We start from the raw sequence: 17,320 nt of genomic DNA on the forward strand, positions 1-17,320 counted from the left end.
AATATTGGGTTTTTTCTGTTATTTTTTTTTCTTTCCAATTTCTTAAAATTGTATAAAAATAAAGGATTTCCACAAAGGTGGGCTAAAGGTAACCAATAATACTTCTATGCTTAGGATCAGCTGTTGGAAATGTGGTTGACAGCCACAAGACCAGAAATAAACTTCTTGTGATTCTTTAGTTTAACATTTAAAAGACATGAAAACTTCTGCTTACAAAATTGACCCCATACAGAATGGAACAGCTCAACTAACAGCTGTTTATTATTACTTTTTAAAATAATGGTCCTAAATTTAAAAATAAAATCAAGTACTTCCTTTTATGATTTTCACATTATAAAACTGCACCATTCAAAATCTGTGGCCAGGGAATCCCCTTTGCAATAAGACAGTTTCTTTTAATAGTCATCGAGTGTGTTTTCCAGGAAAACATTCCTAACATCCAGAATGGAAGCCAGCTCCAAAATGTGCTTTTGGAGGTGAGGGTTCTCCACCGTTTCATCTCTTGGCAGCTGAGGATAAGATTCGGGATAATTTCGAGTCTCCTGCTAGATGACAGTGAAAACAAAGAGAATCAGACACTCATTTCTTTCACACGCTCTAGGAAGAAGACTGCAAAAGGCCAATTTCACCCTAATCTATTCAGTATGGCAGAGAGACAGCAAACATTCTAGAATTTTCAGTTTTCTCTTTCCATTGATTCAGAGACGGTCACAGTGGCAATACAAATGCCTGTTCATCTCAGATAGCTTTTGGTATGTTCACTGAGGCTTTGCAGGAAAAAAAATAAACCACTAAAAGAGACAAAAAATATTCACCTGTACTTACCCACTAGGCTGGAGTTAATTTCTTGAAATTACAGACATGTAAGCATCTCCAGTGGGAGATTCATCTCATCCTAAAACAAATATCTAAGACACTGGGGGCAAATCTCTCCCCACTGACACAGACCTCCTTCTTTTCCCTGGTATCAGAGCAGCCCAGGTAGCTGACTTTGGCCTGGAGAGCTGGTGGACATCTGCAGTTCCACAACTGAATACTGCACCTTTCAATGCTCCAGTCCCATGTTTCCCTGCAGTACTTAAAATGGAGCAGGCAGTTTATATGCCAACACTCACATGAAATGGTGTAGATCCAGAGCAGACTTCTCTGCTGGCACAGCTTTAACCAACAGGGAGGCAAAAATACCATCTTCCTATTTAGTGTATTCATTTACACTTCAAAGACCTTTCAAAACCCATTCACATGAACACATTCCAGAAATAATGACCCACTCCTCTCCACTTCCCCTTATATTCTCGCTCTATACCTATTTGGTTGTGTAGAAATAATAATCTCAAGTTATAAAGAGGAATTTTTCTAGCAGACAAGGCTGTCCAGAGTGACATAATTGAACTGGAGTGCGCCTGATGTGTTACGTGCAGGATGAGGCTCCTGCAAGCCAACAAAGCACAGCCTCAGTGCAAGCTGCAGGAGCAGCATGTGAGCATCAGCCCCTTTCTGAGGTCACCCTGGCCCTCCCACCCGACCAGGGCAGCTCTGCAGCTCCCACAAAGGCACACACATCCCTGCGTACCCGGAAGATTTTGTGCATCCTCATCGTAGCCGAACAGAAGATAAATCTTGTGAGAAGCAAGCGAAGGAACTCATCCCCAAAAAACTGAAGGAAGGACTGATCTGTAGAGAAGGCAAAGAAAGGCCATTTAGAAAGGCTCGGAGCCCCCGAGAGGCTGGGCTGGGCCTGGCCAGGCCGTACCTATGGAGCGGGAGTGGGTCAGCAGCTGGGCAATGTCCCGGTTGATTTTCCGGAGGTAATCCTGACACTTCTCCCACAATCCTCGGCGCATGCTTGATAATCCAGAGACAAACAGGAATGCCATTAAGGGATTGTTCAGAAAGAGTGTGAAGAGGCTACCCCGCTGAGACTGATCTAAAAGGAAAAATAAATCAATAGACAAAGGGATACATTTGGCACATGAAACAGAAACGCTGTCCCTGCCACACAACGAAGTCGCTCACCCGCTAAATTCCGTCACAGAGGAGCTACTCCTGGGTGTTAGTTACACCTTCCCTCGTGCAGGCCTGATCCCTGGCTGGCAATAAAGGCTTGCTGGAGACATGCATTAACACCAAGGCACCTAAACTGGCTCTGCCCCCTTTCTGGGAGCAATAATGCTGCCCAGAGATGTAACAACCACCGTCACCCACGCTGGGCTGGCCATGCCTCAGTGTTCCTGCAGGACAGCCTTTGCTCCAGCCCTTGTTGGAGCCAGAAATGTCACCAGCATGGGAACAAATAATTTATCACATACATTAGCTAAACTTTATCATACTACTTCAGGGACTGGCAACCTGATTCAGGGGTTACACAGTAGTGGAAAGCTGCCTTTTCCTGAGGAATCCACGTTCTGTTTGGGACAGATACAGGAACTGCGCCTTGTTGGGAAATGCAATACTGCACATACCTTGCAATGCTTTTGGATATGCTGTTGGAGAAAGCAAGCACACCAATGGCTGTCCAAATAAGTTTGTGAAATTCTGTAACAGATAAGAATTTTGAAGTATTGATGGTCACTTTGCTTGCCTTGAATATTCAGCAAGTCAAGGGTACAAATCACATTAATGACAGAAGACAGTAATGCCCCTCACACAGCTCAGCATTGGCAATGAGCCTGACAAATTCAATTACTCAGAGATCACAGCACAGAAGGAATATAACCAACTACATTTTAAATTAATTACAATTCTCTCATTTCATTGCTACTGATGGCAGACACTAATTTCATGGAAAAATGGCTTTCAGTAGTAACACATTACTTGAAAAAAAACAATCGTGTTCTCCAGTAAAAGTGAAAGCAATTTGATTTAATATTTTCCCTCAACACCAACTGAACTGCCCAGTCAAAACATTTCTTTGCCCTTTTCCTTCTAGCAGGAAAAGCTATGTCTGATAAAACAGGAGGGCCCAGAGGAAAGCTTTAAAGTAAGTTTCCTTTAAAGCAAGTATGTCACAAACTGGGAAAAAAAGCCAAAAATCATGCACACAACCTCATTAGCTGTCACCAGAAAAGCTTTCTTAAACTGAAGGGTTGCAAAGCTATAGAAAATGTGATTGTGCCTGCATCCTTTCAGAGCACGGACTCAAACCCTGCCTCCAGAGCATACGAGTGCCAGACACATCTGCAGATCAGATTCTTAAAACTGCAGTTTACAAGTGTTAGACATACAATACCACAAGTATTTGCTTGTGAAGAATCCTCAAAAAGTTATTTTTGAGGATTCCTTTTGGCATCTGCATAATTCAAATGAACTTTCCCTTCCAGGCAGTATATTTCAGTTATATTCGTTTTACAGTTAATTTGATCTAAATCTGCTAAATACTAGAGACAGAAATCTAGTCTAATCGAAATAAAACATTTCCCATCTCTGACAGAGTGCTGAGTAGTGCTAGAAACCCTTCTAGCTGGATACTAAGGTTTGGTCTCTAAGGAAGAAACAAAGACAACTCCCTTGCAGACAGGAACAAGAGATCAGCCCAGGAATTGGTGAAAGAAACATTTCAGCCTCCAGGAGCCAACCCAGACACGGCTGGTTTGAAGTGTACACACTGGCAAGGTTTTACCTTCTCCAGTAACTCTCGTTCTCAGTACCAGGAGCAGGCTGACCAGTTAAATGAATTCCACCGTGTCACTCAGCTCCAGAGCAGAGCAGCCAGGCCAGCAGTGGGAACAGCCCTGCAGCCCCACAGAGCACCTGGCTCACCTGTGGGTGTCAGGCTCCGGCTGAGAGCACTCTGGACTCTGCCCCAGCAGGGGTTCAGCCAGGAGAACCTGCCCTGCAATCCAGATATTGACAGGAGGTCTGGGTATGGAATGCCCTACCCCTCAGTGCATGGACAACTCCAAAAAGGATAAACCCCAATTTGTTTCAAATTTGACTGGATTTTTACTTCAGTGCTCAAGGTTTCCAACAGACGTATTGCTGATTTTTACAATGCGTGTCATGTGCATCTCCTTCCAAGAAGGAACTGCCCATCATTTCCAAAAGAAGTCACATCACATTTAAGCTTTGCTAAGCTGAGTATTTATACCACATCACTGACAGAAGCCTTGCATTCCCACTGGCTGGAGGTTTTGGTTTGGTTTGGTTTTAAAACTTTGCATTTTACCATGATCCTAGACAACCACAGCTACAGGAAGATATTGATTTAAAAATATTATTTCATCCACATATGCAGTGGTAACCTTCAAGAACACACAGACAGCTATATTTAAACGGAAGTGTTAAAAAAAACCTTCACGGCTTTCAGTAGATATGCTCGATTTGCAGTTATCTTCCACTTTCAGCTAAATATACAGGGGAGGAAGCTGTTCAAGTGCTGCTGATTTGACAAACTGGCAAGTCACTTCCTGGCAGGACTTACTTTCAGTCATCACCATTTAGGTCCTGCAGAGAGAGGGAGAGGAGGGGGATGCGTGCAGGAGAGCAGGGACGGGCTGCAGAAAAGGACGTGTGAGCATTTGCTGTTCCTGCTGCTACTGCTGGCAGTGACATTTAAATGTCAGGATAGCTCCTGTCCTATCAGGGAGGATCAGAGCAGCCACGGGGAAAAAAGCCAGTATTGACTTCAATTCCTCACACGGCTGCTCTTTGCTCATGCAGCACTCGAGCCCCCAGACACCTCCCAGCCCACAGGGGACAGTCCCAGGACAGCTCTGCCAGGGCTCTCTGGGGACAAGGACCCCAGCACAACCACAGGCAGGAGTGTGCCAGGGCTGGAACACTGACCTTGAGAGCTCGGCCATGAACCTTCACTGGAAAACAACACGAGACACCTAAACCAGTCCCCTGACACGCCTGCCTGTGCTCAGTGGCAAGAGATGGGGAAGGTGAATGTCACTTCTGAAATGCTGAACTTATTTCTTTTTAGGTTCCTTGCACTTGTGCCCACACTGTTCTGATCTGGGTCAGTACTCCTAGCAGCCACTTCTATAATCCTGCCCTGAAATACTTCCCAAGCTCACATTTCTGTGCTCCTTCCACACAGACAGAGCTGGATGCTCTCTACCAGCTGTGCTGAACAGACTGCTGGGTTTTACACCCCTGCCAGCTCACTGCAGAACAATGAAAAGAAACTCAATGGAGGTTACAGAGTTGCTTACTGTGCACCCAAAAAACAAAGAAAACGGAATTATCAAATTTAAATGCGATACAAAAAGCAAATTATACTGTGAACATTTGACATTACTCTCACAAGACCTACAAATCTACGTGTGGAAATCCATTGCCCCAAACAGGTTCATTGCTCTAAGCCTTACACAGAACCCCAATCTGTCCAGAGCTGGAATCCTTTGCTCTCTTACAGAGCTGATCCATTTGACATCTTCTAACTCTTTTAAGAGAGGAAGGTGGTACAAAAACCAAAACCAAACCAAGAACCCAACACAAGCCATACCTTTTATCCCTGAAAGAAAACCAGTCCTCCTGATGTTACACTGGAATGAATGCCAGGAAAGAGCATAAGGAAATAAATCCCTTCCAAATGCTCACTTTCTCAGAAAGACAAGTAAATCACTCTAATTGTGTTTCCCTCCATTTAAATGGGGAAGGGAATGCAAGAAAAAAGCAGATTTGTTCTGAAACCAGTGCAGTGAATTTAAATAAAGTGGTGTTTAAAAAGCCCTCTGAGATACATTTACACTACAACAAACCAAAGAGCCAACAGAGAGGTCAGATCATTATCTGGCTGTCAGGCAGGAGTTCCGTGGCTCAATTCAGAACTACCCTGACTCACACTGACCACTGATTTAGTACCTCTGCTTGGCCAGCACATGCCTTCAAAGCAAACAGCACAGCCTGTGGACACTGAGCAAGGCACAAGCTTCTCTGGCCACTAGACGTCCCTGTTCCTCCTCCGAAAGGCAGCTGTGGATGTTCCCTCCCTCCCTGCACATAATGGAGCTATAAAAAGGCACACAGAAGAAGTGGCACTTTCCCCAGATATAGCACATTCTTATTACCCCATTCATGAATGAAATACATGTGTAATGCTCTCCAGATTCAACTGGCCACCACGAGTGCAATGCCTGCTTCTGCATTACCCGAACTGCAGATTCCCAGAGGTGATTTGGCATGGAGCAATTCTACTGTAAGTCCAGAGACCCTAGGAAGGAGGCTCAGTGTCCAAGCAAACACCACTCTACAGTAACACTGGATGCTAATTTGAGGCTTGTTACTTCCTTGGTTCAGACACTTTTCAGACACAGACACCCCGTGTTTTTTAAGATCAGGCTCAATGCTTTGACTCCTTTCTGTTGCTTAAAAGCAACTGAATGTTGGATGACTGGAAAAAAGAAAAGCACATTAGTTATCTCCCTCCCCCATGCACACACACCGAGATTTGTCTTTGGTATAAAACAAAAGTAAACCTCCCACCAGAGACCTTGGAAATCTTGAACCTTTTTTCCCTCCAGGAGGATTTATTATTTTCCAATGAGCGGCTGTTCATGTGCTTCTCCTTCTTGTTCCTATTCATAGGGTCAGATCCTGACTAGCATGCACAACCTCAAAAGAAAAGAAAGACTGAATACAAACTGTTTAAAAAAATAGCCTGTTAAAAGTGTAAGCTAACTAGGGGTTGGCACTGTATCCTACCACAGGGGGAACAGCCTCCAAGGGCCTTACCTTGTAGGCAACGCTGTTGGAAGAATCCACGATGATGAACAGGGGCTTTCTGGTGAAAGGGTACAGATCTCCAGGGTGAAGGCTGCAAAGGAAAGGGACCCCTCAGAGCACCACAACAGCTGCACAGCTGACACTGCACAAGGGTCTCAGCCACAGAGCTGCCCAGAGCCAGATAAAAAGCAGACAGATTTCCCATGCTGCAGTCCCCAGATTCATCCTCAGAGAGCAGCTGCACTGTTGTCTATATTTGTCTACAATACGGGCTGTGGGACTTCTCATTAGTTCAAGAGAGGGTTAACTTCTTCAGAAGTCATCCACCACTGATCTGAAGTTTGTCAGTAATTAAGAACTCATACCAGCTTACATAAGTAAGGTTGAATTGTTTAAATGATCATTTAAAGCTGCTCGTTCACTTCTGAGTGTTCAAGCCAATCCTTACTATGATGTCCCGCACTGAGGAGTCTGAACTCCAGAGGCGCTGATGCATTTCTCCCTGTTGCAGACAAGCTGCTGTGGCTTTGCAGGCTGCAGCACACTCACCAGTGCATCTCCTTGTAGGCCTGGTTGCGCTTGTGCAGGGCGTCCCCGTTGATGATGTCGCGGTTGCTGTTGGTCAGCACTCCCCCGAAATCGTAGGGACCTGCCCGGGGAAAGGGAGCTCAGATCAGCAGGGGCAACTCACCCTGCTGGACATCTACCGGCTACAGGACAGGGAGGAAGCAACAACAAACCCCAGAACACTAAGGGAATCTGAACTGCTGCGGCTGTCAGGAGGGGAGAGAGGAATGTGGAGACTTCCCTAACTGCATATTCCTTTTCATGCTTTTTTAGAAATTTCAGCATCTATCAAAGAGAAGCAAGGAATGCAATTTCATAACTTGTAATTTAATTATTCACTATTCACCCATAAATTAATGCAAATTATCCCAATATTGGCTCTTGTTACACCACAGAGATAAAAGATTAAAACCCATTACATGGCTGATACAGGAAAATCAATACCTTTGTAGAATTACTGCATGAGTTTCCAGATTCACAATTTGATCAAAAAATAAGGTTAAATTAATCAAAAAGACTAGAAATACTAGTATCATTTGCAGTTCTAATACTGCAAAGGGGAGAAGAGAGAACTCAGAGAATGACAAAGGGGACAAAACAGCTTTAACCAGATTTCAGATCTGTATCAAAGGTATTTCAAGATTTCAAAGTCAGAATTCACAATTTTCACATACACACGCCCTGGACATGTGTTCCCACTGTAAGCTGAATATTCTATTAAATTTGCAAAACTGAGCTACCCCCTGAATGGCTGATGGAGAGCAAACACAAAAGCAATGGCTATAAAAAAATATCAAATCCCACAAGATACCAAGAAATATTTCTGCCATTGGTATGGGAATGAAATGTCACTAACTTTAGCAAAATAATGTATTAGGGTTTCTTCATTCTGTCATACATTTGCAGACTTGGCTGACCCACATTTGGCCACCAAATGCAATTTTTTCAAGTTTGGATACAAGGCGCCTTTCCATTTAAGGGAAGCTTTGGGGACACAAAATCAGGAACAGGACAAACATTAATTTAGCACTGTTACAAACACCTCACATGGTCTGCCAAACACACGGCCTGCAGGCAATGCACAGTGCAACTTGCAGCTGCTCTCCCCTTTAATAAGGCAGAACTGTGTGCAGGCCACACCACCTTATTAAAGGAATGCAGCTGTGATGGGTTCCGTGGTGAGGCTGCACGCTGGGTGCAGCTCCTCAGCTGGCTGAGCCTGGATGCCTCTGCCACAAGCTCTTAAGCTGAAACAACACATGCAGAGAGGGGCACACACCACAGGCCTCCGAGGACACACTGCAGTTAGGACCTATCACCAAGCTGCAGCAAGAAGTAAAATGTTAAAAGCATTTTTAAAAAATCACTGCCGCTGTCCAAAGCTGACAGGGATTTTCCTTTTTCTTTTAACATTTTGAGAGCTCTATAAATCATGCACAGGGGTGGACAAAGCATGCATCTTATAAAGGAATGCAAGTCTCAAACAGATGAGGTTTTTTATAATATTTAGGATGTTAAAAAATTATTTTGATTTTTTTCTGGAATTATATAAACAGATCTTTGGACCGTGCTTTCTTCAGCCAACCAGTTTTCAGCTTTTATATTGCAGCTGCATCCAAATATTCTGCTAGATTGAAAAGAACAGGAGGGTGAGGTGAGGGGAATTGTTAAAAATCATGAGAAGGGCTTGAATTGTCAGGTTAATGAGCGTGCAAATACACCAGTCCCTACAGCTGCTTGAGTCCTTCCACCACCCACGTCCTGGCCACACGTTCTCCTGTGCTGGGCATTGGAAAGATCAGAGTGCCATGGAGCCATTTTATGAACTTTGTGCTGATGCATCAACTGAGCCACGCGGTCTTCAAAATTGGGAGGCTTTAAATACTTCAGATGCATCAAAAACTGGATGTGTCCTTTGAAAAGTTCTCAGGCTAATGCACACTAATTAAAACACAAAGATTGTATTATTGTTTGTGGAAAATAAAGGCTATCTTACTAAGCAGACAGGAGAATCGAATTGACTTGTCTTTTTAAAGGAGCTTTGTGACATCTTTCTTGGTCACTTGTCCTGGAACATCAGGAGAATTCAAGCCCTGTTCATGACAGGGAGCATTCCTTTATTGTACCTTCACTATCCGAACGACCTGATGGGAACACGCCCGTGGCAGACAGGTAAATCAGCAGCACGCTGTTGGCAGGCAGCTCCTGCAATGCAAACAGGGGACCAGGGCCAGGGGAGAAAGGTACAAGTTTATTTTAGTACTCAATCATCACCTCCATAAACACACTGTCATTACAATTGTGCTGCTCCTGCTTCTGGCTCCCCTCCACTCTGTTCTTGGTGCATAGACTGGCCCTGCCCCAGCACAGACACCCCTTCCAACAGACCAAAAGCGTCACTGATGAAATGTCTGAACTTGTCTCCACACAAACCTCGAGACTGGTATCAGAGCTCCAGCAGCACTGACAAAGCATCTGCTCCACACAGACTCCTTCACTATCTATGCAGATCTGAGGCTCTCCAAGATATGGAACCCAAAAGCTGCCAAGATCCACTCAGAGCCCAGCTCCCAAACAGTGCACAAGGGAAGCTTTGTTTACAGTTTGAGTGGGATACAGGACTGGAGATTCAGTAGCTGTACAGTGCTCAAGAGCAGCAATCTCCTGATACACCTCCCCCATTTTGGTTTGTGCTTGGCATGATATGAAATGAAAGAATACTCTAAAGATTTTTCTATTCTCCAGATCAGTGGAGATCCACATTTCATTCAGTGTCACAAACACTCCTGAATATTTTTTATTACAAATAAATTCAGTGATTTCACATACCTTAAATGATGCTGCTAAAAATGTATATAGCTGGCTAAAAGTTGGTTTATAAAGTAGGTATTTATGGGGGTTTTCCCGCCTGGCTGGTTTCTCTGTTGACTCCTGTTAACAGAAAGAAACAAAATACTACTCATAAAACCCCAACAACCAGATATTATCAAAGCAGTCTCATAACCCTCTAAATTTCTATCTGTTAGAATGTTCCAACACACTACCCACACAAATGGTCTGCCCATCCTGCATTTCCTACTACATAGTAAAGCAGGATGCACAGTATTCAAACTAGAACTTTGTATTATCCCTCAGTGAAACTTGTGAACTAAATCCTTCTTAGTGTCTCAAGTATCACCAAAGAAATGAGTGACAAAATTCACACTTCATCTCAATTAAATAAATGAAAAATCTCCACATTTTCTTTTGGCCCCAGATAGAAGACTTGATACTTTCTCCGAAGGGGACATTAACTTTCAGATGACTCAGTAATCTGATGAATCCATGGGTTTGAGCTACTCTTCACTAATTTCTAGTGGAAGTTACACCACCTTTACTAACCTGCTCTGCACAGTGGCAATACTGAAGGAGTAGACTACTTAAAAGCAATCAACCAACAAAACACCCAGTTAAGATGTGCTGCCAGGTTTGTTTGAAGTGGAACTGACCTGCATTCCGGGTTTGTTCATTTGAGATGCCAAGTTCATGGGTTCCCTCTCCAGAGCCTGCAGCATCCGGAACATGTCGATTGTCAGTTCACTGAACTTGACCTGCAGGAGAGGCACACAGTTTATTCTGCCAGATACACATTAAACAGAGTTGCTCTGGAATTATGCAGCTGAGAGACTCCACTGCACACCAGAGAGGCCATTCTCTCTCAGGGATCTGTCAGTGTCATCTTTGAATCTCTGAAGAGCTGTGAATGACTTCTACAAGAGCTCACAGAAGACAAAGTCTATTTGTTACTGATCTACCACTGCACTGCAGACCCCTGCTTCCAAATTACAAGCTTCCCTGGGATGTGGACTAATCAAGTGCTGAAATAGCTATGTACTATGAATTCAGACAAAATCTGACAAAGACAGATGAAGCTGTAGTTTAAAAATAACTCCCTTGCTTACCTGAAAAGAGCTCAGAGAGAAGCCAAGAAATTTGTACAACTTCACTATCATTATAATCTAAAAACAGAACCTAGAATGTCTTTTGAAAACCTCTTCCTGTTGCCACTGAAGTTGCAACAAGCTGGAGTGAGTCATATGAAAGCTCAAGTCAAGCTTTTTCTAGAGGTATCTTAGAGGTCTCCCATGCATGAATGTTGTTACAAATAATCCAGTATATGAAAATCAATTGTGTCTACTTAACTGACAAGTTGAATATAAACAATAAGAGGTCAGTACCACAGATCTAATATCTAACATTTCGTTTTTAGGTCTTATTTCTGTGAACCTTCTTCCTCTTGCTACCACTGCAACCATCACAATAAAATATTTCAGTGTTCTCCTCTGTTGGAATCTCTGTTGTATGATCAGAAGGGATGTCACAGGGGGGACTCCAAAGATGCAAAGCCAGGTGCCCAGAATTTCCTTTACCTGGTTGTTGCAGTTCCCAATAATGAGCGCATCTGCAAGAGCAAGCTGTCCCACTATCATCCCCTGCTCCAGCAACGGAGCTCCCGTCTCAGAAAGCCTGTTAGAGGTGATTACAATGGTGTTGTCATCATTTAAAACCATGACAGGGTCTGCCTAAAAAAAGCAACCAGAATAAATCAAGAATTCAGGAAAGCATACAGATTTGCAGTCAGAGAGAAGTCCGCAGGTCTCGGCACTTACAATAAACATCTCACAAATGAGGCAGATTTTTTAAATTACTTTGCCACACATGTATTTGTATATTTGTATGCAGGCTAGAGAGTAAAGCCTTCCCAGCTGGAAAAGCAAGGTTCTTAGGGACTGCAAGAAATACATGGGATAAGCACATGAAGGTACAGCAGTGAGAAAAGCATACTGCCTCCAATGACATGGACTCTGCTTCAGCTTCGCTGTATCTGAGGAGTCAAATGTCATCAAACAGCCTTACAAATTCATGCAGAATAAACTACATATTCCTACAATCATAATAATTTTAGTTTGCCTATTTTAGCTTGCTTTCCCTTTGAAGAAAAGAATAGCTAAGGAGGAGAGTGAATGATAATGGTGCCACCCATTCTGGCAATATTTAAATATTCCTGTGAACACTTGTCAGTGATTCATGGGACAGGCATACTGCCCCTGCACTGGCACACCTGCTTCCCTCACAAATGTGGTGATACACAACACTTCCATCAACAAGACAGAAACTCTGAAACAACTAGAGGGGATGCTATTCTCACCTCAATAAATGCTGCCACTTCCTGAAGAACCAGGTTCCACTCCACCTGATCTTCAGTATTGAAACGATGCGTGTAGTCTTCAATTTCATCTGACAGCTCCTGAGGTAAACAGTTCAGAGATAGACACAGTCACTCCTAAAACCAGACTTTACCAGGCAGTCAGTAACCTTATATTTGGTTAGCTGTGCTGGCCTTTAAGAATAATAAATAAATAAATTCCTTGAGAACATATGCAGCACACCCCTGACTAACATGCCAGCCAAAACGCACTCGTTCAGCAGACAGAATGCCAATGCTACACTGAGTTCTGGCAATGCAAATTATCTTTTATGTAGGTCCAAATGCAAAGAATATCTGGAGTTAAGTATAATTATCCCACTCACAGCTATGTCACCGGTTATTACCATACGCTGTGGATACCAGGGACTCAGATTTCAGCCTGCAAGTAACTTTAAATACCTTGAGGAAGGGGATAGTGTGGCTGGTTTAGCTGTGCTAAGCGAAGCCTGCAGTTCAGGGGAGCTGTGACACACACAGCAATGCAACCTACACAAAGCTGTCAGGCCCAGGAACTGCTTGAAGCGAGGTTGTCACAGGGCTGGGAAGCATATGCTGTGGGGAGCAGCCTGCTGTTCCTCTGCTGCACTTCCAGGGCACCTCCCTGTCTGGGCTGCAGCTTCTGGAACATTTTTACTTGCTCTTCATTCAAACAATGCAACCTAATCATTTGATCCTGAAGTGTCATTATTAAATGTCTGAATGACAGAAGGTATTCCCTGTGTTGGATGTCAGACAGACTAGAGAAGCAAGGATCAGCAGCCTCCCACCCCTCAGCACCTTTGTCCTGATTCCAGCATACCTTCACAAGGTCCTTTACAACATCCATCTTGTTGAGCAGGAGACAAACCACTATGAACCTTGCATAGTAACGCAGCTTCTTAACCACTAGTTCAGGCCTAGACACAACAACAAAAACATCACAGCCAAAACTGAGATTAAAATAGAACAGAGGCAGGTAGCTGGGGTAAGGGAGAGGAGGAGTTTAAGACCACGGCAGGGCTGAACAGTTGCAGATTAAGAGTTCTGACTGAACTCATGTGCTGATGAATAGCCACCTGGCTGCCTGGAGGTTTAGTTAAAATTGAGTACAGGGACATAAAAAATAATTTAAGATACCAACAGCCTCCTTACTTGACAGGAACATGGGAGTCAGATATCATGGCTGGCTGTTCAAACCTTACTGTACTGCAGCATGAGCTGCTGCTCCCCTGAAAGGCCTGATGAGATTCCTCTGCTCCAGCCCAGCTGACCCATCTTCCACCCACAGCATTCTAGCTCCCAGCACTGGTACCACTCAGGATTTAAAATTACAAAATTTTGGGGCTAATAGCTTTCTATCTAGGACCAGGTAACAAAGTATTCTTCCAGTCATACAGCAAAGCCCTTATTTATCCTGAATTTTTCAATACTGGCAGAAGGATTAAAAGAAACTTCCTTCAACAACATGGATTTTATCCTAGTTATGCTCCAACAGTTTATAGCTCCTTGCTGCTTCCACACACCTCTCTAGTCTTGAAAAAACAAGGGCCTCCTTTCAGACATACCTGTCTTCTTTGTTGACTTGGGAGTAGTAGGACCTCTGCCTGATGGCTGAGTAGAAGGAGAACGCCTCGTTGAGATAGCTGGTCTCTGAGGTGCGCAGGCTGCGGGGAACAGGGCCATCAGCTCACGGCCTCACAGCAAAGAAAGCCACAGCAAACCTCCCTTCCTGCCCCTCAGCCAGCCTGTGCCTCCCTGCACAGCTCCCTCCTCAAGTGCCAGCCCAGGAGAGCCAGACTCGCTGTGGGATGTGTCACAGCTTGGATCCCATTTCAGATATCAATCAGCTGCCCATCCTGCACCACACGTACGGGTGCTGGGGTCACTGAACAGTGTAAAGGAACATTAAGCTCCCAAACTTGCAAATCACAACATTCCAATGCAGCACATGTGGAAGACCCTTTGGAGGCAGGAGAGAAGCCCTTGGGCAGTACCAGTGGCACCAGGCTCACAGGAGCCCTTCCCTGCAGCACCCCATGCAGTCCCCAGGGCCCTCATTCACAAACAGGCATCACGACCAGCCCAATCACTGATTCCTCCTGACTGAGCATCCAGACATTTGGCATGCAGCTGCCACTAAACCTGCATTGTCCACTGAATCCTCTTCTGTGCTTACTTACTAATAATGGTAATAGAGCTGCCCAATCTTGGAAGCAATTTCCCCAATTTGCCACCTCTTCAACCCATACCGATTGTCCAATACTTGTCTATGTCGCAAGAGAGAAAAGAAAGATTAAAAGGATTCCCAAATTTCCCAGAACATCCCACCAGACAAGACAAAGAGCCATTGCAGGGCCAAATTCAGCTTTCATTACTGGTGCAGCATTGCCAGCAGCAGCCCCACAGAGCCAGCAGCACACACACCCCACAAGAAGGGCCATTTATCTTGCATAAACTTGCCAGAACCAGACATAAGTGTGTTGCACAAAATACACACAACAAAAGGTCACCACTTCCCAGGAGAACATTCAGACTATGCAGCCAGAGGAAGGTGTGAAGGATCAGAGCCCACGCTGCAGCAAGAGACTTCACACCATTCCAGATCCTGCTCTGCAGAATCCATCACCTCCTCAGTAAGAAATTAAAGCACCACACACTCAGGTAGAGCAAAAGGGTTTGTTAAAAAAGTCCCACCGAACACTCTGCAACATTTTAATTCAACAGACTGTGAGCACTGCAGGAAGCTGCTGTTCCCTCCCTTCATGCTTGAACAACACAGTGAAATCTCAATCTTAGCTGGGGCTCTGGGCATTCCAGAGATTAAAGCTGCACTCAAACCCACACAACACATCTGCCTACAACATTTCCTTACCGGTGCTGCTGTTGGAACTTCCAGAGTTTGGTGTAAACATCAAATGTTCGCCCAAAATAGGATTGCCACTGCTTCTGCCCATACTGAGGTAAATCCCTGCAAGAGACAGTGACAAAAGCAGAATTAGGAAGCAGAATCCAGTCAGCCCAACACGACAGGAGCACGTTTGTGTCAAAGTCATAACTGATTTGTCCAGGATTCATTCACATACTTTAGAATCCTGCCTGCACCCAGAACTACAAGAACCATGATTGACAGTTTCTCAAAACCTGTTGTCACTGGATCTCTCCAAATAGGAAATGATCATGTTCCTACATGCAACAGGTGTTTGAAAATATCTTACAATTTTGCTAAAAGAGAAGTAATTATATGGTTATGTGCACAGAAAGACAAATTGGACTCCTAAAATATCATAATACAGAAAAACCCTACCCAAGAACAAGCAGATGGAAATTAGTCAATAGAGACTGATAATATTTATTGTTACTGATGAAGGAAGGAATCTTTTTCCAACAGATACAGTCATGTTTAAGAAACAGAGCCTGTGACATCACAGCCAAAACCAGTGCCCCACTATCAGCAGGTCAGGCCAGCAGATGGATGCTCACAGTTAGCACCCACTGGGTTCTGTTACACCATCACCACATTTGTCACCCTCTCACTCACAGCTAGTGACACGACACAACCTGAGAACTTCTGCTTTGTTCCTGTCAGTCTCCAGTGATACAAGGTGAGACAGCCAACCCAGTTCAGCTCTGCTCTCCTGCCTCCCCTCCATTTCCAGGCTGTGCTAGATTTCCACCCCACAACTATGATGTATTCCTAAGGATTTTGGCTTTAAAGGTTCCTGCTCTCAACCCTCACTCCTCCCATCTCCCAGGAGTGACCTGAATCTTGAAACAAATGCAACAGAGGGGACCAAACCCCTGAGTCCCACTGAGCACACATTCCCCACACATCTACACCAAAGCTCATTCAAAGGAGGTGCACAACTCTGCAGCTGAAAGTAGAACGGCTTTTCCAAGACAGAATCCTCTTTTATTTGATTCAAGATTGATTTCCACAAGGAATGCTCTCTCAAATCACTGTGCTGGCTCATGTACCACCTTCAGCAGACAGAAAAGCAGCACATGCCACATCCAAGCCTGGAGGGCAGAGACCAAGGGAAGCAGCACCTCTAGGAAACCTTGCCATGTCCTCTGAGGGAGCCAGAGAAGCAGAGCCGTACACACCATTTCAGAGCAGTGTTCTGGCCTGTTTCTGCTCACTGTAATTGCTTTAACAGCACCCGAGGTAGGAAAGGAAATTAATATTCTTCTGCTTGTCAGCCAACTGTACTTCCCACACAGCTTGAAGGGACCTAGCTCAGCTACTACAAATAAAATTAATCCTTACCAGCCTGGAAAAGCATTCCAGTACTTGGTGCTGATATTCCATGAAGATGCCAAGGAATCTGGGCAGGATTTTACCAAATTAAAAAACAAAAAAGATCCCTTCAAACTTGCAATGGGCTGCTCAAAATCTTGCAATGTATGTTGTGTAGCAAGGGGTAAACAGGAATATAAATATGTGCTTCAGGGTACCGACATCTTCATTCAAATACAGCTTGATACAAACACATGCAAATTTAAAGCATTTTCTGCAAGGAACAATTCACCACCTTCTGTCCTCGTAACAGATGTAAACATTTTAGTTAAACAAAAGAAGCTAAGGCATTGTCCAAACACACACCCAAGATACAGCACAGACTCTGACACAGCAGAGGTAGCGTTAATTTAATTTAATTAGCACATCCACAAGATTCAATGTTAAAGTATATATATAAAAAATATTTAATTAAAAACCAACACCGAAATGGATAATTTTTTTTAAAAAACATACAAATCAAAGTTCCCTGGCACTAACCTATAGAATGCCTGAATTAACAAGCTGACTTGAAGAACCCCAACCCAAGAAAGCACCCTTCTCTCAAACACTGGTAC

The 17,320-nt window shown here is 44.0% G+C and overlaps 1 protein-coding gene across 1 annotated transcript in view; it reads right to left on the reverse strand.

Annotated features, from left to right (window-relative positions):
• Positions 1–236: 236 nt before the first annotated feature.
• The window catches only part of SCAI (suppressor of cancer cell invasion), a 32,138-nt gene continuing 15,054 nt past the window's right edge, over positions 237–17,320 (reverse strand). The window contains exons 3-17 of the mRNA XM_058818198.1: positions 15,339–15,434; positions 14,647–14,733; positions 14,032–14,130; positions 13,287–13,383; positions 12,428–12,526; positions 11,649–11,801; positions 10,728–10,829; positions 10,069–10,170; positions 9,366–9,444; positions 7,222–7,321; positions 6,682–6,763; positions 2,463–2,535; positions 1,754–1,927; positions 1,574–1,674; positions 237–545 (exon numbers count right to left, since the gene is read on the reverse strand). Coding sequence (XP_058674181.1) covers positions 396–545; positions 1,574–1,674; positions 1,754–1,927; positions 2,463–2,535; positions 6,682–6,763; positions 7,222–7,321; positions 9,366–9,444; positions 10,069–10,170; positions 10,728–10,829; positions 11,649–11,801; positions 12,428–12,526; positions 13,287–13,383; positions 14,032–14,130; positions 14,647–14,733; positions 15,339–15,434 — 1,594 coding nt within the window. The 3' untranslated portion in view covers positions 237–395. The remainder of the gene's footprint in view (positions 546–1,573; positions 1,675–1,753; positions 1,928–2,462; positions 2,536–6,681; positions 6,764–7,221; positions 7,322–9,365; positions 9,445–10,068; positions 10,171–10,727; positions 10,830–11,648; positions 11,802–12,427; positions 12,527–13,286; positions 13,384–14,031; positions 14,131–14,646; positions 14,734–15,338; positions 15,435–17,320) is intronic.

Source organism: Ammospiza caudacuta, chromosome 21, assembly GCF_027887145.1.
Source record: "Ammospiza caudacuta isolate bAmmCau1 chromosome 21, bAmmCau1.pri, whole genome shotgun sequence".
Lineage (NCBI taxonomy): Eukaryota > Metazoa > Chordata > Aves > Passeriformes > Passerellidae > Ammospiza > Ammospiza caudacuta.